At 42.9% G+C, this 24,217-nt stretch overlaps 1 protein-coding gene across 5 annotated transcripts in view; it reads right to left on the bottom strand.

The window, feature by feature from the left end:
• Window positions 1–270: 270 nt before the first annotated feature.
• The window catches only part of LOC124049030 (cytospin-A-like), a 42,873-nt gene continuing 18,926 nt past the window's right edge, over window positions 271–24,217 (bottom strand). Inside the window, exons 1-8 of one of the 5 annotated variants that reach the window (XM_046370321.1) lie at window positions 11,952–11,998; window positions 11,009–11,087; window positions 9,310–9,387; window positions 8,972–9,113; window positions 7,568–7,670; window positions 2,981–3,097; window positions 2,820–2,879; window positions 271–1,893 (exon numbers count right to left, since the gene is read on the bottom strand). In XM_046370321.1, the coding sequence (XP_046226277.1) occupies window positions 1,804–1,893; window positions 2,820–2,879; window positions 2,981–3,097; window positions 7,568–7,670; window positions 8,972–9,113; window positions 9,310–9,387; window positions 11,009–11,051 (633 nt within the window). In that variant the 5' untranslated portion in view covers window positions 11,052–11,087; window positions 11,952–11,998 and the 3' untranslated portion in view covers window positions 271–1,803. Of the gene's footprint in view, window positions 1,894–2,819; window positions 2,880–2,980; window positions 3,098–7,567; window positions 7,671–8,971; window positions 9,114–9,309; window positions 9,391–11,008; window positions 11,088–11,951; window positions 11,999–24,217 lie in introns of those variants that run through there. The other 4 variants (XM_046370320.1, XM_046370316.1, XM_046370317.1 and 1 more) reach the window with 4 other exon arrangements.

The following is a 24,217-nucleotide window of genomic DNA, read 5'->3' as shown; positions in this document are numbered from 1 at the left end:
TTCCATGACAGACTGATCAGGTGGATCCAGGGGAAAGCTCCCTTATTGATGTCACCTGTTAAATCAGTGTAGAGGAAGGGGAGACGGGTTAAAAATATTTTTAAGCCTCGACACAATTAAGACATGGATTGTGTGTGTGCCATTCAGAGGGTGAATGGGCAAGACAAAATATTTGACTGCCTTTGAACAGGGTATGGTGGTAGGTGCCAGGCGCACTGTACTGTTTTGTGTCAAGAACTGCAACACTGCTGGATTTTTCATGCTCAACAGTTTCCCGTGTGTATAACTTGACACAACTGTGGGCTCCATTGTGGGAAGCATTGTAACATGGAAGAGTCCATGCCCCGACGAATTGAGGGTATTCCGAGGGAAGGTGTTCCTAATGTTTTATACACTGTCTATTAGCCTTGATTCCTGGCAATGACTAGTACCATTTAAATGACTGTAGCTCATCTTAGCTGTGGAAACCTTATCAGATGCCTTTATGAGCAACAACAAAATGTTATGAAATATTCACATGGTATCTCAATATAAGGAGAATATTCCAATGTACCAAAAACACAACTCATAAGTTCTCATACGTACTTATTTAACTACTTCAAAGCAAAATGAAAACTGTAAGCTTTTCCCATGTGTGGGAACATTCATCGCTAATATGATTTCCTGTGCTGGAGGAAGGGGCTTTACTGTGTGTAGTACACCCAATGGCTTTGAAACGTAGTGGTTTTTATGGCATTGATGAAGGTTTAAACGCATTCCATTTAAGTAAGAGCCTCACATCCCGTTGTGCTTTGAAACCAGGGAGGATTTGCTGAACAGTAAGTGGTGGTTTTACCATAATGCCCAAACTGTTAGCTTCTCAGGTCAGCTCCCCGTGTTGTTCAGCCTATTTATGAATGGGTGTGCTACAGGGACCTCACTGTAAAACCAGAGACTGGCCGTGGTGGCCAATCATCACGCTTACCGAGTTTGGACACAACGGACTGAGAAATAATAAATGGCGTAAAAGTTGTCAATGCGATTGAACTCTGACTTCGGGTCCTTCAAAAAGCACTAGAAGTCCTATGTATTATTCATATTCCTAATGGGTCAATGCTCATTGTCATAATTGGCAAAAACAAGAGACAACCATGACATTGATTCGTATGAAGTTATGATCTCTTTGGAATAAATATCACAGCAAAGCATTGGGCTAAAACAGCCTAGTTAGAACACCTATAGTTAGGCTGGACCCTCTGTCAGTCAGGTAAATCACCCTTACCCTCAAGTCATTGAGTTTAGCGACAAAATGGACAAAGCCAAAGGCATTTAAAAAAGGCAATCCTGTTCTTGGCAGTATTCCAAATCCAAAACCATACACACATTATTTTTTCAGCTAGCTAAACATGAACTACAGTGTAACGTTGGAGGTAATGATGGTGTAGGCTACTGCAGCACAGAGTTCACATAGGACTGGGGTCAAGAGGCCAGAAGACTTGAGTATACAGGAAGTCACTGACCCAGGGAAAGTTGAACGACAGTTCAACACATTGTCTAATACCCATGGCCTCAGTCTATCCACAGCCTAGTCTGAAGAATTCAATCAAACTGAGAAGCCACATGAGAATCCCAAGCCAAGAGTTTGTAGAAAATTGCAGTGTAAACATGGAATATATTGGCTGAGTTAGGTAAGCTATGCAGCTTAACATAGAACTCAGGGTCCCAGACGTCTTCGCAGGTAGCATTGGCTGATGTTGCGATGACATCCCTGGCTGGATGCGTGTGTGTGTGTGGGCAAGCGAGGTGTTCGGGCTTGAAGATGGGTCACGTCTCAAAGTACTTGTAGATGGCAGTGACGTAGGTCATCACACTCTGCCAGTCAGGCCTCTCTGTGTGCACCATCTCTCCAATGTCCTGAGAGAGAAAGAAAGACAAAAAGAGAGACATGTTAGACGTATTGCAGTACAAAATGCACATCACACTGCATACTTTCTTTCGCTGCAAATTGTGTGTTTAGAATATTGTCAGTGAGAGACCGTGAGGAATATAGTGAGAGACCTAGGAGTCACACATCACAATACCTTCCACCAGAGAAAGGTTGAGAGGTGTTACTGCATCTTCTTAAAGGAGAATTGTGTCATTCCAAACTTCATCCGCAATGTTATATTCCATGTGTGTGACTCGAGCCGGTTCTATTCTCCATGCTAGAATGGACGGAGATGTATCGCTCAAGTCAAAACAAAATGGAATAGAATGTTGTGGATAATGTTCGGAATGACAATTTGGCGTACAACATCTAAACATTCGCATCACTGTACCGAGAGAGTTTCTGTTTCTGTAAGGAGGTATTTTGGTGGCTTTTGGATTATTTGTTCATGTTTATTCAGAGCCCCTGTATTGAATCACGGGTTAGGTTAAGTTTCTCAAAAATGTGCCGGGACCCTTCTGTAAACATGCCATTTACATCACAAATATAGATTTGGTTGTAAAAAAAGCTAAATTATAATTGAATATCTAACGGGTTGTAAAATTGACAAGAGGCAGAGTGAATGTGTCTGTTGTTTCTGTAGTAAATCTCCTCCCCCTCCGTCGGCACTCTGGAGTGGATCACCCACAAATTAAACCCAGTCTGTCTCGTTAAGATGAAGTCAACTGGCCTTGGTGTGACACTGCTCTTAAGTCAGCTGTAGCTGCTTGCCATGAGCACATCGTATTAAAGGGGAGGAAGGGATATGGGAACATGTCTCTCACCCCTCCAGCCATATCAAGCATCTTGGTCATTTCATTCTACACTTTTGAGTGGTAGTCAAATATCAGTTAATTTTAGCTCGGACACCAACCAATGAGGACTTGATCCCGACACTTTCAGCGGCCTGGAAAGCCAGTGTGAAATTTCGCTTCTGAAGAAAAAGGGAGAAAATACATTTGATGAACGAACTACATGTATATAATTTCCACACTAAGAACCTTCTGGTCAGTGGACTGAGGGGGTCCATCTCACCTTGTCCTGGCTGGAGAGCTCCAGGTAGGGAATGTGGGCAGGCAGGTAGGTGTGGAGAACAGCACAGAAGGCCAGCCCGTCGTTCCAGCTGCTGCTGAAGTTGGTGATATCAATGTTCTGGAGAGAGGAGAGAAAGAGCATAACACTAAAAGGCCCTCTAATAGCAGCCCTAGCAGTGTTTCCTCTACAGAATGTGTAGCAGTTGGAGAAGAGGTTGTTTTGCTGACTCCATCTAAAATAGAATTTCCAACTCCAGAAATGTGTCTAACAACATATTGGTAAAATGATTTTAACATGTTGGACCATGGCATGAATATAGCCTATGCACAGTCCATATTATAAGGTATGCTATTAGCAAAAAGCATTGTCACCTGTAGCCCAACTGATGCAGCATAGTGGCTATAAATAAATAGGCTGAAGCATTGGGTTGCCCACCTGCATTTACCCTATTATTAGGTAGATCCCAAATATGACATTTTAACTAGTTAGCATCAAATTGATACGAATTGCGGAACGGTATAACATGCTTAACCATGATGCTGCTAAATTGTGAAGTTTGAGCATATTTAGAAGTGGAAAGCTGAGATTCTTCTTTCTAACGATGGCCATTAAAACGTCTTCTGTCCCGTGATGGGATTAAGAATAGATGTTTATTGACTGCAGGTCAGAAAGCATGTTTCCTTCACTATGACACTCACAACTTGAATACACCTTGAGGAATATGTATCTTGCGTAGAACACACAACAACAAGCCGGCTAGAAAATAGATCAACTATTCTACTAGGGGTTGTCTGTTTTTTTATCCCAAATGTTGATTGAGACGTTCAGAAATGTAACAGATTTTGACTATCACTAATGTCATTGGTAAAGTAATAAAGAGGGTGAAATATTTGGGGTAGATGTTCCTAAAACAATTTTTATATATATATATATATATATATATATAAAGAATAAAAAGTATTTTTCATTCACAATTTTTTTTTAAATCATACCATCATATTTGTTAATGTATTATTATACTCTTATTGAGTACTAGATCGTATGGGTTGGAAAGTGTTTTTCTCCAATATAAACAAACAATTCCAGCTGAAAGCCAAAGGTCATAGCTTTCTAGCGGAAAACACTACTACATCAATAAAATAATGTCCTCTTTCTAGATGAATAAAAGCATAGTGAAACAGTGCGGCTGTCAGCTCAACTATATTATAGGATTTAGTCACGGCGCAGCGCCACAGAAGACTGCAGAGGAAACACTGAGCACAAGGCCATTCTTATGTTTCACCATGTCATCCCCAACAGCTGTCAACAGTAGATGATGCAAACTGTGGTCTTTCAAAGGAAGTGTAAGAACGTACTAGTTTTAGCACACTAGTGTTTCTTCAAACTGACTCACTCAATTGAGAGATGATCAAAGAGTCCATTGTATTAGCTTCACTACTTTATCACTATGTGTTTGCTTAGTGGACAAGTTTATCTCCATCGACTTGCATCCCACGGCTCCCCTCTCTAACCCACATAATATACAACGGGAAGCTATTTAGGGCCGACTGTGTGTGTGTGTGGGCCTTTATAGCCCTGTTGTTATGACCAGGTACGGTAGGTAGGGGGGATTCATGTTCGGTTGGCTTAACCTTTTTAATGTGCCACACGGATGGATGCCCTTCAATTGGGATGCACACACACACACACCTCACGTGCGTCCAAACACTATGTGTGTGTGTCTCTCAAAAAGTGCTGTGGAAAGAGACTTATTCTTGTTCCATGACTATAAATGGCTTTGTAGTCAGCCCACTACAGTGTATTTGGAAAGTATTCAGACCCCTTGACTTTCTCTGCTTTGTGTTACGTTACAGCCTTATTCTAAAATGGATTAAATAAAACAAATCCTCATTGATCTACACACAATACCCCATAATGACAATGCAAAAAAAGGTTTAGAAATTATTTGAAAATTTACTACAAATAAAAACAAGAAATACATAAATATTCAGACCCCTTACTATGATACTCGAAATTGAGCTCAGGTGCATCCTGTTTCCATTGATTATCCTTGAGATGTTTCTACAACTTGGGGGCCTCCTGTGGTAAATTCAATTGATTGGACATGATTTGGAAAGGCACACGCCGGTCTCTATAATGTCCAAGGTTGATAGTGCATGTCAGAGCAAAAACCAAGCCATGAGGTCGAAGGAATTATCCGTAAGACCTCTGAGACAGGATTGTGTCGAGGCACAGATCTGGGGAAGCGTACAAAAACATTTCTGCAACATTGAAGGTCCCCAAGATCACAATGGCCTCCATTATTCTTAAATGGAAGTTTGGAACCACCAAGACTCTTCCTAGAGCTGGCCGCCCAGCCAAACTGAGCAATCAGGGGAGAAAGGCCTTGGTCAGGGAGGTGACCAAGAACCCGATGGTCACTGACAGAGATCCAGAGTTCCTCTGTGGAGATAGGAGAACCTTCAAGAACACAATTATCTCTGCAGCAATCCACCAAACCGGCTGCGCGCGCACACCATCGTGCTTACATTTATTTTGACCCCCTACACCAAACGCGATCATGACACGCAGGTTAAAATATCAAAACAAACTGAACCAATTGCATTCATTTGGGAACAGGTCGAAAAGCATTAAACGTTTATGGCAATTTAGCTAGTTAGCTTGCACTTGCTAGCTAATTTGTCCTATTTAGCTAGCTTACTGTTCCTAGCCAATTTATTTATTTTACATTAAATGCACAAGGTCCTCTACTCCGACAATTAATCCATACATAAAATGGTCAACCGAATCGTTTCTAGTCATCTCACCTCCTTCCAGGCTTTTTCATCTTTGAACTTATATGGTGATTGGCATCTAAACTTTCATAGTATTACTACACCGACCGGCAACACAGTTAGTCTTTCAGTCACCCACGTGGGTATAACCAATGAGATGGCACGTGGGTACCTGCTTCTATAAACCAATGAGGAGATGGGAGAGGCAGGACTTGCAGCGCGATCTGTGTCACAAATAGAACTGACTTGTATTTTAGCCCTTGGCAACGCAGATGCTCGTTGACATGTGCGAGCAGTGTGGGTGCAATATTTGAATAACATAGATTTCTACATGTATTTTGCAAAGCTCGCGTGTGGTCAGCCTATTAGACTCTGAATACACTGTAGGAATGTTAGATGACAGCTTCCTCTACCAGAGACTATGGAAACTCAGTAACCCCATCCCAACCTTCTCATCCTCTAGGGCACTATATAGGGAATAGGATGCCATTTGGGGCGCAGTCCCTGTCTACAGCGAGGCAGTCCTCAACTCTCTACTAAGGGTCACAGGGGACCTGTGTCAATTATCAGAGAAGCCGAGAGTCAGGGGACATGGGCAGAAGGAAATGGTCCAGACACTAGGGCGCCATTACACAAGGAACACTGCAGTGTGGAGCAGGGAAGAGGGGAGAGTGCCTGGGGGCTCCTCCAAGAGGTGTCATTGCTCTCTGTGGGACCCCAATTCACAGCACCTGTGTCATTGGTGTTAACCAGGACTACACATGTTGCGGGCAAAGAAACTCTGGCTCACCATAGTTAGTGACTACACGGGTTATTAAAGCGCATCTTTTCCTCAGAACCTTTTTACACAAAGAAACTCTGGCTCACCATAGTTAGTGACTACACGGGTTATTAAAGCGCATCTTTTCCTCAGAACCTTTTTACACAAAGAAACTCTGGCTCACCATAGTTAGTGTCTACACGGGTTATTAAAGCGCATCTTTTCACACAATGAAACTTTTGAGAAAGGACTATTAAAATGCAAACAAACGTAGCAACAAGGAACACATACATATGTGCTAGGTTGAAGGTAAGTATTCTCTCTGCATCCCCTTGCTTTACCAGTGTTGGCAGAAAAATATATGAACCACCGATGGATAAAGCTGGAGAGCAAAAGCAACAGGACGAGCTCAGCAGAGAACATTAAGGTACAATCTGTGGGAAAACAGGGCTGAGCTACAGTAGGAGAGGCATGGCTGGTAGCAGTGTTTACAGTGAGCATGGCTCCTAGCAGCACCAGAGCACAGGTAATGAACACATTAACTACAGTACTCCTGAAAACAATGACAAAAAGGGGTAAGAGACAGAGAGAGACAGAGAACATTTACAACTTGGAGAGGAGACAGGGGATTGCCCCTGCCAGAAACCAACAGAAAAGACGAAAAAGTAGAGAGGCTATTTAACATAGTATTAAAGGCCTTGTCTTTCTATTTCCCAAACTGAACGGCTAAGAACGCTTGTGCTACAACAGAGACTATAATCCTCTATTTATTTTTTTTACCCTACACAGTTCCCCACAATGCCCATCTGTGCCAACGTGCCTTTGCCTATACCGTCAGAGTTTCAGCGAGAGGAGAGGTCAAGTTGGCAGAGGAGAGGCCGGGACTAGGGCGAAGTCTGGCACACTTCCTGGAGAGGGCAAAGCCTAACTGCTACCATGGTAACTACACAGGGCATCCTTAATGCTGCCTGCCTAAGTTGGTGTGTGCATGCACGTGTGCGTCTTACCGCCAGCCTGTACCCTCCACCCTTTTCCCACCCTGTTGGTTATTACCAGGTATCCTTCAGTCTTCTTCTGGCACCACTTCAGCAGGGCGTTCCTCTTGGACCCCCCGTACTCCCTGGCCAGTGCAGACAGGGTGTCTTTTCTCTCCTCCCTATGGACACACAGAAGGACATGAAAGAACACAGGAACAGAAAGAATAAAGCAGACACATAGGGGCGGTTTTACAGACAAATATTTAGCCTGATCTTGGAAGAAAAAGTATTGGGAAAGGAAATTCTCCATTATGCTTGCTTTTCAGTCCAGCACTAGGCTATATCTGTGTCTGACAAACTGCCTCAGTGCACCTTTCAGAAGAGAAAAATCTACAACACATCAGCGTGGCATTGAAAACCTCAAAAATATAATGTGTTTTTTTTTGTTCATCCCCTACATTCACCGACTAGCAAGTCAAGCTGTGGACAAAATAATCCTTCCATAATTCAGCGTAAACAGGCTCTAACCAGAATAGAAAAAGGGAGTGGGAAGCTCCGGTGTACAACTGAGCAAGAGGACAAATACATTAGTGTCTAGTTTGAGAAACTGAGCTGCCTAGAAGGCCAGCATCCTGGAGTCGCCTCTTCACTGTTGACATTGAGACTAGTGTTTTGCGGGTACTATTTAATGAAGCTGCCAGTTGAGGACTTATGAGGCGTCTGTTTCTCAAACTAGACACTAATGTACTTGTCCTCTTGTTCAGTTGTGCACCGGGCCTCCCACTCTTTCTATTCTGGTTAGAGCCAGTTTGTGCTGTTTTGGGAAGGGAGTAGTACACAGCGTTGTACCAGATCTTCAGTTTCTTGGCCATTTCTCGCATGCAATAGCTTTCATTTCTCAGAACAAGAACACACTGACGAGTTTCAGAAGAAAGTTTTGTTTCTGGCCATTTTGAGCCTGTAATCGAACCCACAAATGCTGATGCTCCAGATACCCAACAAGTCTAAAGGCCAGTTATATTGCTTCTTTAAATCAGGACAACAGTTTTCAGCTGTGCTAACATAATTGCAAAATTATTTTCTAATGATCAATTAGCCTTTTAAAATGATAAACTTTGATTAGCCAACAACGTGCCATTGGAACACAGGACTGATGGTAGCTGAATGGGCCTCTGTTTGCCGATGTAGATATCAGCCGTTTCCAGCTACAATAGTAATTTACAACAAACCTCTTGAAGCTAGGGGGCACTATTTGTATTTTTAGAAAAATAACATTCCCAAAGTAAACTGCCTATTTCTCAGGACCAGACGCTAGAATATGCATATAATTGACAGCTTAGGATAGAAAACTCTAAAGTTTCCAAAACTGTAAAAATATTGTCTGTGAGTATAACAGAACTGAGATTGCAGGAGGGAGATAGATAGATAGATAGATAGATAGATAGATAGAGGCAGGCACACAGAGAGAGAGAGTCCATACCGTAAGCGTCCCCTTGCGGAGGGGGTGACTGAGGCGGTGGGGGAGGAGGCAGCTGAAAGGGAGGAGGTGATGAGGGAGGCCGAGGCAGTGTTCTCTGAGGCAGACATGTCCCTCTTCAGCTCCTCACTGCACCTTCGGGACACTGGGGACAAGACAGGAGAAAGGTCACTTACTGGAACATGGGTCACTGTGATGACTGAAGAAGTAGTTAACCAGTGTTATCTGCACCACAATCACATTACTTTCACTATCAAGCCACAATAAAGTAATTTGGAGCACAGCACACAGTCGCAAATGTATGATACAGCATCAGACAGGTGCATATAGTAAACACACACCTGAGAGGGACTTGGAGTCCATGTTGGGGACCCTCTGGAGGGCAGAGGGGGTCCCAGGTGAGGCCCGGAGCAGGTGATCTGCTGTTGGGGATGGAGAACAGTCCCTAGTACTCTAAATGAACCCTTACATTAACTAAATATGGAAGTATGTTGGTTCATCCAGCCAGTAAATAAGCACACTTCAGAGCCCAAGTTATTACATTAATACCCGTTAATGCAAACAGACTTTTCCTAAATATAAAACTAGAGCTTTGTGAGACTCACAGTTGGCTGCTTTTGTGCCAAGCTAAGTGGAAAAACTGAGTGTGAGCTGAGTTAGCAACTGTGGCTCTTAAGAAGTGTGTGAACAGGCATCTAAATCCACTGTGGCATGCTCTTTTTACTCCTTGTCTGCATACAAAATGGCACAAAATGGCACCCATTAAATGGCACCCATTAAATGCACTACTTTTGACCAGGCCTATAGAGATCTATATAAAAAGGAGCAATTGGATGCCATTTAGGGCAAAGCCCTGTTGTCTGAGCCTGAGGCCTCCCCACCGATGGCTGTCTGCGCCAGGCTGCTATATGAACCTCATGTGATTGCAGTGCCTGTGGCCTCCCCACCGATGGCTGTCTGCGCCAGGCTGCTATATGAACCTCATGTGATTGCAGTGCCTGTGGCCTCCCCACCGACGGCTGTCTGCACCGGGCTGCTATATGAACACCATGTGATTGCAGTGCCTGTGGCCTCCCCACCGACGGCTGTCTGCACCGGGCTGCTATATGAACACCATGTGATTGCAGTGCCTGTGGCCTCCCCACCGACGGCTGTCTGCGCCGGGCTGCTATATGAACACCATGTGATTGCAGTGCCTGCTCTATGAACCCCATGTGATTGCAGTGCCTGCGGCAGTGTAGCCTAGTGGTTAGAGAGTTGGACTAGTAACCGGAAGGTTGCGAGTTCAAACCCCCGAGCTGACAAGGTACAAATCTGTCGTTCTGCCCCTGAACAGGCAGTTAACCCACTGTTCCCAGGCAGTCATTGAAAATAAGAATATGTTCTTAACTGACTTGCCTGGTTAAATAAAGGTAAAATTAAAATTTATAAAATTAAATATGAACCCCATGTGATTGCAGTGCCTGCTATATGAACCCCATGTGATTGCAGTGCCTGCTATATGAACCCCATGTGATTGCAGTGCCTGCAATATGAACCCCATGTGATTGCAGTGCCTGCAATATGAACCCCATGTGATTGAAGTGCCTGCAATATGAACCCCATGTGATTGAAGTGCCTGCAATATGAACCCCATGTGATTGAAGTGCCTGCAATATGAACCCCATGTGATTGAAGTGCCTGCAATATGAACCCCATGTGATTGAAGTGCCTGCAATATGAACCCCATGTGATTGAAGTGCCTGTGGCCCTTCCATTATTACACCTGACACTCAAGATTGACCTCCTATCTCCCATCTGCTACACACCACTCTACTATTCCAACCTCCTAGCTATACATGGACATCAGGACGGCAGTGATGGACTTGTGAGGTCTTGTGGTGTTCATCTGTGAGGTCATGGTGCAGCGAGGTACCCAAACTAAACTAGGTGAACGCACTGACTCCCTGGACAAGCGTCTCCTAAATAACTCAAATGTAAATATGTCTGTTCTGTTGGACAACCATTAAATGATATGAATGACGACAGTGTTGTACCCACCTGGCATAGTGAGGTCTGTGTAACTGGACCTCTTGTCCACCATGGAGGATGGGGGTTTGGGGGTCGACGCAGTGTGCCTCTGAAACATAGCACAATTGAAGAGAATCAGACATACACACTAGCATATACAGCAACATTGTTCATTAATGAGGACAGTATAACAGAACTACTCCAGAAGTAGGGTATCCAATCAAAAATGCATATTTTGTCCAATGGGTAGAATAATGTTAATTGTATATACACTCCTAAGAAAACCATCATCATCCGTTCCAAAGTTATTGGACTTTTTACCATTGTAGGATCGGATGGCCAAAATTAGGGAGACTAAATCAGAGGCCGGAAAAAAAAAAAGGGGCCAAAAATGTTTTCTAAAATATCTGGAAAATAGCATTGAGTCAGCTAGGCTGGATGCAGTGGGAGAATTAAGGCTGACTGACAGGCTCACAGTTGAACTTGTCATCTTTCTTCTATAACCCGGAGGACAAAGGGGGAAAAAAAGGAGGTTAGATCGATATCGATTGAGACATGACATAGTATTTTCAGTTAGGTGTACACTCTTCAGATTAATGTGAAATTGTTCTTTCGCGAAGATTTCACAAAAAACAAGCATATCTTTGTGAAATGTCAATGGAGCAAAGAGCGTACCGCAAGCTTTTTATTTTCAAAGCATTTCTAACAAGAGGGAACAACTTTGCAGATGACCACAAGAACATGTCAAATCCTCAAAAGTGTCTGTGAGAAAGAGGTACCGTAATTGCTGGACTATTAAGCGCACCTGAATATAAACCGCACCCACTGAATTTTTTAAAAATATGTATTTTGTACACAAATAAGCTGCACATGTCTATAAGCCGCAGGTGCCTACCGGTACATTGAAACAAATTAACTTTACACAGCCTTTAAACGAAACACGGCTTGTAACAAAAATTAAACAGTGGCCTACCAAGAAAGTCAAATAGGCACTATCTTCCTCCTCCTGTGCACTGAAACCACTGAAGTCATCTCCTTCGGTGCCGAAGTTAAATAGCCTCAGAATTGCTTCATCCGATGTTGGATCGTTTTCATTGTCGCTCTCGTCACTTTCATCCGGAGGCAAATACCCCGCTGAGCTCATGCTGCCCCTTCAACACGTAGCAGTCCAGCCTTTCGAAACCCGTTGATGATAGTTGATTTTTTGACAATGCTCCACGCTGTCAGGACCCACTGGCAGACTTGAACATAAGTTGCTCTTCGCATGCGGCCCGTTTTAGTGAAGGATTTCTCCCCACTTGTCATCCAAGCCTCCCACTGAACAAGGAGCGCCACCTTAAATGCACGATTTACACTGATGTCGAGTGGCTGCAAATACTTTGGGCCATCTGCTTTTCTTCCCTCTGAAAGCAGTTGTCTTTTTGCACTGAGTCAGTTCCTCACGCTGCTTTCCAACGTCTTATCATCGACTCATTAAGGCCAAGCTCCCGTGCAGCAGCTCTATTTCCTTTTCCAACAGCCAGATCGATCACCTTCAACTTGAAAGCTGCATCATATGCATTTCTCCGTGTCTTTGCCATGATGAGGGTGACAAAATTACTACCGTAATCAGAATGATGGGAAGTTTCAGCGCACCTGATTTACGTCACATTATGTGACGGTGCTCAGTTTTTTGGCGGCTTGAATCTTGTGAAAGCGTGAAAGAGACATAAATTAGCCGCGTCATTGTATAAACCGCGAGGTTCAAAGCGTGGGAATAAAGTAGTGGTTTATAGTCCGGAAATTACGGTACTGCTCTGTCACATCTTGGTACTTATTATCAGATGTATTAGGTTACAAAATCTGACCTTTTGGATATATATATATATATATATATATATTTTTTTTAATGTATCTGTTATTTTACCAGGTAAGTTGACTGAGAACACGTTCTCATTTGCAGCAACAACCTGGGGAATAGTTACAGGGGAGAGGAGGGGGGTGAATGAGCCAATTGTAAACTGGGGATTATTAGGTGACCATGATGGTCTGAGGGTCAGATTGGGAATTTAGCCAGGACACCGGGGTCAACACCCCTACTCTTATGATAAGTGCCATGGGATCTTTAATGACCTCAGAGTCAGGACACCCGTTTAACGTCCCATCCGAAAGACTGCACCCTACACAGGGCAATGTCCCCAATCACTGCCCTGGAGCATTGGGATATTTTCTTTTTTAGACCAGAGGAAAGAGTGGCCCTACTGGCCCTCCAACACCACTTCCAGCAGCATCTGGTCTCCCATCCAGGGACTGACCAGGACCAACCCTGCTTAGCTTCAGAAGCAAGCCAGCAGTGGTATGCTATATAATATATAGATATAAATGTTAATGATATGTTAGAGAAAGACCCCACTGAATGATTCAGAACATGAAGAATCATATTTGTCTTGGTAAAATGTATTTTATAACATAAGGAAGTGAAATTTCATCACCACAGCGCGATTTCAACCACTCTGGGCAGAGAGGGTGGACACCCTATATTAGAGCTACCCGACATACATCGAGTTAGGACTGGGTAGGGCCTGTTTTTTCATTAAGAAGTTGGGTACAGGTAGGGCTCAGTTATCACTAACATTATGAATCGGAGCCATTTTCTCATGCTCATAACATATCTCATCATTGAGCAGAGCAGCCCCAGTGGAGCTGTTGCTATGGATTAGGGCTGACCCCATTTAGGCGACTGGTTGATTGTTTGGTCGATAGGCTGTTGGTCGACCAAGACTGAGGTCGAGCAGTGGCAAATATAAAAAAAAAAAATTATGACACAGAAGACACGCCTGTGAATCAGATGGGTGGACTAAAACGGACCAGTTTCTCTTCTTCTGGTTAGGCTTTATTGATCTCTGGCTCCCTCTTTAGTAATTTGTTTGTCTTCATTTTTAAATTACAATGCTTAAAGCATCAGACAAGCTCAGTAGCCTACATGTAGTTGATTTTATTCAAATATATGGTGTGTCTATATATGGAAGAATACCCTTTTAAAATGTAAACCAATCGCTTGGTCGAAAGAACAGATAACTCTCGGTCAACAGTTGTTTTTTTCTAGCTTGAAATATACTTATTTATGTTACCATACTAGAATGTATTGATTACTTTACATTAATATATGTTGGGGGTCAAAGGAGGGTGGATAGTAACTTTCCATGCACCGTGTTCTTGAGGGAGACAAGGTTGGGAGGCAGGGAGTTTACATTCTGTCAAACAGGTTATTGTTAAATCTCATGGATCCTATAGAGGAAGGCAAAAGTCTGGTTTCAGTCACTGATAAGGTAGGACAACCATGGATTAGGGAGGAGAGAGAAGGAATAATCCTATCACACGCACACTTCTAATCAAGTTATTGGTCGCATACACATTTTTAGCAGATGTTACTGTGGGTGTAGCGAAATGCTTGTGTTCCTAATTCCAACAGTGCAGTAGGTACCTAACAATTCACAACAATACACACAAATCTAAAAGTAAATTAATGGAATTAAGAAACTGAGATTGAGCAATGTAGGAGTGGCATTGACTAAAATACAGTACAATAGAATACAGTATATACATATGAGATGAATAAAGCACTAAGTAAACATTAAACTGACTAGTGTTCCATTATTAAAGTGACCAGTGTTCCATTATTAAAGTGACCAGTGTTCCATTATTAAAGTGGCAGCAGCCTCTAATGTGCAGGGCTGAGTAACCAAGTAACCAGGTGCTAGTACTTACATGCCTACAAAGGTTCTAGCAGGAGGTTAGACCATGACTACACCAGTAAAAGGAACCAATTACATTCCTGACCAGCAGCAGAGATGCATTGGCCATCTAGATGTGCAAGGAGTTGACTCCTAGTAGAAGGGTATAAATATACGTGCTTGTGTAAACAAGTCTTTGTCTTTACAGCTGTTTGACCCAGTGGGTGAATGAACTTGGTTTGAGCTTTTTTTCCGAGTCATCCATTTGAGTTTTTACTCTGTTCAAAACCGTTGGCGTTGCCGTCAGGATTCACCACGATTCACAGTCATACTAGAGAGTCCGAATCAGTGAAACAGGAGTCAGCACCAAAAACAAGGTAGGCACAGTTCCTACACCTGTTACCAGTCATTCCCATATCTTGGGGAGATGAGTTGTAGGTTGAACCAATAATAGGATATGGACCTAGAAAACCAAAGCTTATTCAATAGTCCCATTGTATTATGACCGGTCGTAGATTTATGGTATAGGGTAATTCCGAGCAGGCTGGTACCTGCGGGAAGTAAGTCCTAGGGGGTAAATCCTGAGTGGGTTGGTTTCTGCTAGCTTCATAAGCATAGGGTAAGTCCCGGAAAGTAAGCCGAGCAAGCTGTTACCCGCAGAAGGTAAATCTTAGGGGGTAAATCCTGAGTGGGGTTGGTTCCCTGCTAGACCCAAAGGGGGAGTGAAAGCCCAGCCGCGGTGGCTGTGAGGTGGTAGTGTGTGTGTGGTTAAATGTGCATGCTTGTGTACTAGTACTGTAGGTTGTAGAGAAGTAGTCCACGGATAGAAATGCAAAAATATAATATTTGAAAGTTGTTTGAACATGATGTGTATATTTAGCAGTAGCAATAAGGAGGGTGGTTTATGCCCTATTGGGTCAAGGAACCTGTGTTGGCAACAACAGTGATATTTGAAGCATGACACTGGTATAAGACATTAGGTCTCCTGTATTCTCCAGTAGTAAATTGACAGATGCTTCAATATTGGTTCTAATACAAAGTATTAGGTCCTGTGACCAAATTATTAGGCACCTATACCTTTACTATCCAGGAAGTGAGTATCACTTTTTAAAATTGCCGTGTATTAGAGCCGCGAGTGAGGAAAACCCCCTGGACACCGCCGGGAGAGGTGTTGGAATAATAACTATTGAAATGGCGACCGATGGCCCCAACTCTCCCTGTAAAAGGGGGGCTAGAGGAAGAAAAGATTAAAGCCAGAGGCGCTGAAAGAGGAACATGAGCATTGTACCAATTTGGCTCCAATATGGGAAAATCTTGCAAACTGGATAAGATTGTACTTTTCCGTCAGCAGACCAATCTAACAAAGAATTCAGAGATGATATTGTGAGTTGGCACAATGACATACAATACAAATCTAAAGCACAATAAATCAGTGTTTTGATGTCAGCAGGCTATCAACCAAAAAGCTAAACCGATAAAACCAAAGTTAGTAGATAGCGTCAAAAAGACCGGGTATGTGAGTATATTGATAGAATGTGTTCGTCTGCTGATGGCAGGTTTGAAACCTGTTATCCAAATGACTATTGCGCGGGTAGTGGACAAACATGTTCACTGGGTTGAAATGGTGCAGGAGGTTTTGAGAGTGGAATCTAATTCCGCTCACCAAGCAGCCTTGAATGTGGTTGATAAAGCCACAGTGAAAGTCACTAACAGTGGTTTTCACAGTCAAGGTAAGATAAAGAAACGGAGGAAAGGGCAGCAAACCTGTGCTAAGACGCAGGGCGATAGAACCCCGTTTTAGATGTGGGACCATCGGTCATTGGAAGAATGAGTGTACGGTAGTACTGGAGCCTACTGCACCCGCTCCCTATGGAGGGAATGCTGCGACATGTGTTCGCAGCATTAACAACAGACACTCTTGAGATTAGCAGGGGTGCTTGACAGGCTACATTTACAACAGGAAAAAGTATTACAATTAGAAGGGTAACAGGGGCAGAATCGAAAGCTATATGACTACTACCCATGTCTCTGACCATAGAACCAGTAACAGCCAGATCATTTTACATGGCGACGGATGTGGAACCAATTTTGAGGTTGGCTAATCTATGCGAAATGAAAGGGAAAATGGATTCTAAAAAGTAAAGTAAAGTTAGTTGGCACGGACAAAAACTCCTTGCAAACTCAGAAAACCTTGGGTATTTTTAATCTCGTGAGACATTATTCCATTTTGATCTTGAAATAGCTACATAGAATTGACGAAATCAAGGAGGGATCCTCATGAGAATTTAGAGTGGAGTTAATATTGTCAGTCATTGTTTGTAGAGTTAAAGAAACAAATGGTAGAGTTTTAAAAAAGCTGTTAAAATTGTGTTCATGAGTAAAAAGGGCCTTGTAGTGCGGTGGTTACGCAAAATCATGTGGAAGAGGGAGAACAGTCAGTACTGGACTAAATTGTCAGACTTGGCGCCAAGGGGAATGCCACCGTGTCTAAGGGTACTACAGGCTACAGAAATGGTTAAGCATACTTCGATTACAATGCCCCCCCACCCCAGCAAAATAGATCTGTCTCGATTCAGTGCACATTAATCTTAAAATAGTAGACAATGAGTGTGAAGCACAGGGAATATCCAACACAGATTGGTAATAGTATATGCAGTAAATGGTGGGATGGATTAAAACCCAAACGATTAATGACTGGAGGGAGGACAGTGGACTGAAGAGAATTTATTATGTTTTGTTTTGTCTTGTTTATTATGTTTTGTTTTATACTTTATAAAACTTCAGAATTTCACTAACTGCTCTCTCAAGGCAACAGCCTCGGGACACAGAGAGATCGGGACACCCTATCCTCTCCTAGAAGAGAAAATGTAAATTTAGTTCTCACTATGCTCAATCTTATAATCAGCAACAAAAGTTAAGGCACCCGGATCCGGCCGTAAAGGGAGCTCCCAATTAAGTAAGGCCTGGCCTTTTGTTTGTTTTTGCCCTCTTTTTTTTACCACACACACCAGCACCCCACCTGTTATTAATATTTGGTAGTGGTGTTAATACAATGTCTGATTTAACTGTGTGGGGTCTTTTTATTTGGTTTTAATAGGTTCTTAACGAGCTGAAAGGATGCACGTTAAAAGGGCACAGAAATTAAATGTTCTAAAGTACCTATTGTCCGAATTTTGGATGCACACATGGAAGTTCTCCTGATAAGAATGTACTGAAAAAAACTACATGTAAAACAGGTACACAGAAGGTTTGAAATGTCTTTATATAAGTAGCCCTGAAGTACAGGGAATGAACATATTCACTTAATGGTGTTGAATGACCTCTGTTGTGATTTTCTGGTGAGGCCTGAACACCCTCACCAAAGGCTAGAGACATTGGGTGGGATTTAAGTATAATATGAAGAAGTGTGTTGCTGTTGTTTTGTTTTTGTCTTTGCTTCAATACAAATATGACCAGATAGGGAGACATCCCAACCATACAGCAGGCCCAAAGGGTTAGCCCTCCAACTCCCAGACCATGGAACTCTGCCGTGAGGTCGCTAAAATAAGGACTGTATAAGCCAATTTGCAAAATGGCTTCAACAGTGTGTTGTTATTCTCTGACATTTCTCTTAGAAATATAGTATTAAGAAAAGTGGGAATGTAATAATTATTCATACGGTGAATAGTTTGTCTGCATTTCCTGAATCAGAAATGCCTTAAACTTGTTTAGGTCTGTCCTCTCTCAAGGTTATGGTGATAGTGTCTCCAGATGGCATCTACAGTGGGAAGAAAAAGTATGTGGACCCTTTGGAATTACATGGATCTCTGCAGAAAAATCGGTCACGACATTTTATCTGATCTTCATCTAAGTCACAACAATAGACAAACACAGTCTGCTTACACTAATAACACGTTTTCATGTCATTATTAAACACAGTTTAAACATTCACAGTGCAGGGTGGGAAAAGTATGTGAATCCTTGGATTTAACTGTTTGACCCTCCTTTGGCAGCAATAACCTCAACCCAATGTTCTCTGAAGTTGCGGAACAGACCTGACAATGGTCAGGAGGAATTCTGGACCATTCCCCTTGACAAAACTGTTTCAGATCAGCAACATTCTAGTGATGTCTGGTGTGAACCTCTCGAGGTCATGCCACAGCCTCTCAAATCGGGTTGAGGTCAGGACTGATTGGGCCACTCCAGGAGGTGTATTTTCTTCGGTTAAAGTCATTCTGTTGTTGATTTACTTCTGTATTTTGGGTTGTTGTCCTGTTGCATCACCTAACTTATGTTGCGCTTCTATTGGCAGACAGACACTTTGCAGGAGAATGTAAGGCTAATCTTGGGAATTCATTTTTCTGTCGATGACAGCAAGCTGTCCAGGCCCTGAGGCAGCAAGCCGCCCAAACAATGATGCTCCCTCCACCATACTTTACAGTGTGGATGAGGTTGATGTTGGTGTGCTGTGCCTTTTTTTCTCCTCACAGTGTTGTGTGTTCCTTCCAAACACTACAACTTTAGTTTCATTTGTCCACAGAATATTTTGCCAGTAGCGCTGTGGGACTTTTCTTTTTGGACAGCAGTGGTTTCTTCCATGGTGTCCTCCAATGAACACCATTCTTGTTTAGTGTTTTACGTATTGTAGACTAGTCAGAGATGTTAGCATCTTCCAGAGATTTCTGTAAGTCCTTAGCTGGCACTCTAGGATTCTTCTTAACCTCATTGAGCATTCTGCGCTGTGCTATTGCAGTAATCTTTGCAAGACGGCCACTAGGATGAAACTAGCGAGATTACAGGCAAAGACTAAGGAAGATTAAAGCTCCCTAACATGCAATTATTTGTCGCTGCCCAAATAGGCTCTCTCGCTCTATTGAGAACTCGACTAGGCCAATTTGGGTGGACATGGATGAGGAATTTAATGTCCCGTATGGTTAATCAGATTATCTGAGTCAACAAAAGGTGGGACTGCAGAATCCAATAATGTCCAATACTAAAAATATACGGAGACAGATTCATGAGAGAGATTGTCACCTTTCTTGACAAGCTCCGTTTCATTATGGAACAAACCTAAATTGAAAATAGGTGGACAGACACAGTTTCCTGGAAAGGTTGGTATAGAAAGGGGATAAAGAACATTGGTTGTCTGTATCAAGAAACACTTACCTCTGAAGAACTAAGGTCCAAGTATAATTTACAGAAACAAGACTGAGATATCTCCAGCTTAGAGACTGTATGTTTAAGGTAGGATAGAACAAATTCCCAGTACATTCCGATAGTGTTACGATAGACATCCATTGCAAATTACCACATACAGCAGGGCTTTTATATTGCCACCTTACAGGTGGATATAAGGACACTTGTATGGGCCTAAAGGCCGTATGGAGAAAAAGACTTGGAGGTAACATTTGGAGAGGAGGAATGGAATATAATATTACAACAGAGTTCTGTCCTACTATCCAGGTCTGTACCCAAACAATTTGAACTTCTACTTTAAAAAAATCCACCTCTCTAAAAACAAGTCTCTCACTGTTGCCGCCTGCTATAGACCACCTTCTGCCCCCAGCTGTGCTCTGGACACCATATGTGAAATGATTGCCCCCCTTCGATCTTCAGAGCTCGTGCTGCTAGGCGACCGAAACTAGAACATGCTTAACACCCCAGCCATCCTACAATCTAAGCTTGATGCCCTCAATCTCTCACAAATTATCAATGAACCTACCAGGTACCTCCCCAAAGCCGTAAACATGAGCACCCTCATAGATATCATCCTAACCAACTCTAAATATACCTTGGCTGTCTTCAACCAAGATCTCAGCAATCACTGCCTCATTGCCTGCATCCGTAATGGGTCAGCGGTCAAACAACCTCCACTCATCACTGTCAAACGTTCCCTGAAGCACTTCAGTGAGCAGGCCTTTCTAGTCGACCTGGCCGGGGTATCCTGGAAGGATATTGATCTCATCCCGTCAGTAGAGGATGCCTGGTTATAAAAAAAGCCTTCCTAACCATCTTAAATAAGTATGCCCCATTCAAGAAATTTAGAACCAGGAACAGATATAGCCTATGGTTCTCCCCAGACCTTACTGCCCTTAACCAACACAAAAACATCCTATGTCGTTCTGCATCAGCATCGAACAGCCCCCGTGATATGCAGCTTTTCGGGGAAGCTAGAAACCATTATACACAGGCAGTTAGAAAAGCCAAGGCTAGCTTTTTCAAGCAGAAATTTGCTTCCTGCAACACTAACTCAAAAAAGTTCTGGGACACTGTAAAGTCCATGGAGAATAAGAACACCTCCTCCCAGCTGCCCACTGCACTGAAGATAGGAAACACTGTCACCACTGATATATCCACTATAATTGAGAATTTCAAAAAGCATTTTTCTACGGCAGGCCATGCTTTCCACCTGGCTACCCCTACCCCGGTCAACAGCACTGCATCCCCCACAGTAACTCGCCCAAGCCTTCCCCATTTCTCCTTCTCCCAAATCCAGTCAGCTGATATTCCGAAAGAGCTGCAAAATCTGGACCCCTACAAATCAGCCGGGCTAGACAATCTGGACCCTTTCTTTCTAAAATTATCTGCCAAATTTGTTGCCACTCCTATTACTAGCCTGTTCAACATCTATTTTGTGTCGTTTGAGATTCCCAAAGATTGGAAAGCAGCTGCGGTCACTCTTGACCCAAACTGCTACAGACCTAAATCTATCCTACCCTGCCTTTCTAAGATCTTCGAAAGCAAAGTCAACAAACAGATTACCAACCATTTCGAATCTCACTATACCCTCTCTGCTATGCAATCTAGTTTCAGAGCTGGTCATGGGTGCACCTCAGCCACGCTCAAGGTCCTGAACGATATCTTAACCGCCATCGATAAGAAACATTACTGTGCAGCCGTATTCATTAATCTGGCCAAGGCTTTCGACTTTGTCAATCACCACATCCTCATCTGCAGACTCGACGGCCTTGGTTTCTCAAATGATTGCCTCACCTGGTTCACCAACTGCTTCTCTGATAGAGTTCAGTGTGTCAAATCGGAGGGTCTGCTGTCCGGACCTCTGGCAGTCTCTGGGGGTGCCACAGGGTTCAATTCTTGGACTGACTCTCTTCCCTATATACATCAATGATGTCGCTCTTGCTGCTGGTGAGTCCCTGATCCACCTCTACGCAGACGACACCATTCTGTATACTTCCGGCCCTTCTTTGGACACTGTTAACAACCCTCCAGGCAAGCTTCAATGCCATACAACGCTCCTTCCGTGGCGTCCAATTGCTCTTAAATACAAGTAAAACTAAATGCATGCTCTTCAACCGATCGCTGCCTGCACCTGCCCAACATCACTACTCTGGACGGCTCTGACTTAGAATACGTGGACAACTACAAATACCTAAGTGTCTGGTTAGACTAAACTCTCCTTCCAGACCCACATCAAACATCTCCAATCCAAAGTTAAATCTAGAATTAGCTTCCCATTTCGCAACAAAGCATCCTTCACTCATGCTGCGAAACATACCCTTGTAAAACTGACCATCCTACCAATCCTCGACTTCGGCGGTGTCATTTACAAAATAGCCTCCAATACCCTACTCAACAAATTTGATGCAGTCTATCACAGTGCAATCCGTTTTGTCACCAAAGTCCCATATACTACCTACCATTGCGACCTGTACGCTCTTGTTGGCTGGCCCTCGCTTCATACTCGTCGCCAAACCCACTGGCTCCATGTCATCTACAAGACCCAGCTAGGTAAAGTCCCCCCTTATCTCAGCTCGCTGGTCACCATAGCATCTCCCACCTGTAGCACACGCTCCAGCAGGTATATCTCTCTAGTCACCCCCAAAACCAATTCTTTCTTTGGCCGCCTCTCCTTCCAGTTCTCTGCTGCCAATGACTGGAACGAACTACAAAAATCTCTGAAACTGGAAACACTCATCTCCCTCACTAGCTTTAAGCACCAGCTGTCAGAGCAGCTCACAGATTACTGCACCTGTACATAGCCCACCAATAATTTAGCCCAAACAACTACCTCTTTCCCTACTGTATTTATTTTATTTTTTTATTTATTTTTGCTCCTTTGCAACCCATTATTTTTATTTCTGCTTTGCACATTCTTCCACTGCAAATCTACCATTCCAGTGTTTTACTTGCTATATTGTATTTACTTTGCCACCATGGCCTTTTTTGCCTTTACCTCCCTTATCTCACATCATATATAGACTTGTTGCTACTGTATTATTGACTGCATGTTTGTTTTACTCCATGTGTAACTCTGTGTCGTTGTATGTGTCGAACTGCTTTTCTTTTATCTTGGCCAGGTCACAATTGTAAATGAGAACTTGTTCTCAACTTGCCTACCTGGTTAAATAAAGGTGAAATAAAGTTAAAAAAGAAACAGATGCTCCTCCCCATTAGAGATGCCCGGTCCAAACTGATTCAATTTAAAGTTTTCAATAGGATTTACTGGACTCCTCTGAGGCTGAACAGGTTTGATAGGATCCAGTCTATGCTGAAGATGTCAGTCAAGTACAGGTGACATGATCTGTATGTTCTGTGACTATCCAAGCTTTACATACCTTTTGGCAGAATAATGGAACAGACTGGGGATATTCTGGGTACCACAATACCTGCAAATCCTGCTTTGCTATTACTGAATATCACTAAGGATATTGATGGACTGAGAAGCTCATGTTTAAACTGGCTAAAAGTTGCTCTAACCACATCCAAAAGAGTCATACTGAGACACTGGAGGGAGAAGGACCTTCCCTCATAAGAAATGGTCTAAAATGAATGGAAAACCCGATAACTTTTCTGACATCTGGGGACATTCTCTCAAGGGTAGAAAGAGAAAATCTCTAATGGCCTGAGACAACTGGTAGGGGTACGGCCTTTTTTGTTCGTTTAGTTTGTCCTCTTTGTTGTAATAGCTGTTATGGGGAGGGTGAGAAGTGAAACGTTTGTTTCCTTTTCTTTGTTGTGTGTGCGGTGCGTTACACATTCCGTTGCAGTCTCTGGCGGGGCGGGGGGTCTGGGTGCATTCCGAATGCACTGTTTATTCCTGTCTGTCAAGTTATTGTTTAATGTCAAATGAAATTCAATTGCACTGTTGTTATATCATGAAAGGAAATAAAAACTATAATTACAACAACAAAATAAAGATAGCAAGGTAAAACAATGCCCCTACTATCAGAATCCTAATGTTAAAGCGCATCAATACATACGGCTTTCTGGATTATACAGCCCAATTAATTACTCGTAGTCTGAGTCTTGCTTTGACACCCGAGGATGAAGGAGGCTGGGTAAAAGTGAGTGGGTTAACCAACCGGAAAGTCATTTTCATTGGAGCCCAGTGAAGATCTAGCTCAAGATTCTCATCAAGGGTGGTGTGAAATGATTGAACATGTATTCTCTCTTCCCTGTTCAAGTCAATATGTTTTCTAGGTGGTGTGGAACATGTGAGTGATCATTGTTCCAGACGAGGATTGTTGGAAACTGACTAATTGACTTGAGCACATTTGAATATTTTCAGAACTATAAGTGGACAAGC

This window comes from Oncorhynchus gorbuscha, linkage group LG11 (assembly GCF_021184085.1).
Source record: "Oncorhynchus gorbuscha isolate QuinsamMale2020 ecotype Even-year linkage group LG11, OgorEven_v1.0, whole genome shotgun sequence".
Classification (NCBI taxonomy): Eukaryota; Metazoa; Chordata; class Actinopteri; order Salmoniformes; family Salmonidae; genus Oncorhynchus; species Oncorhynchus gorbuscha.
The sequence above is the reverse complement of the archived record's forward strand: the minus strand, read 5'-3'. Positions and strand labels throughout refer to the sequence as shown.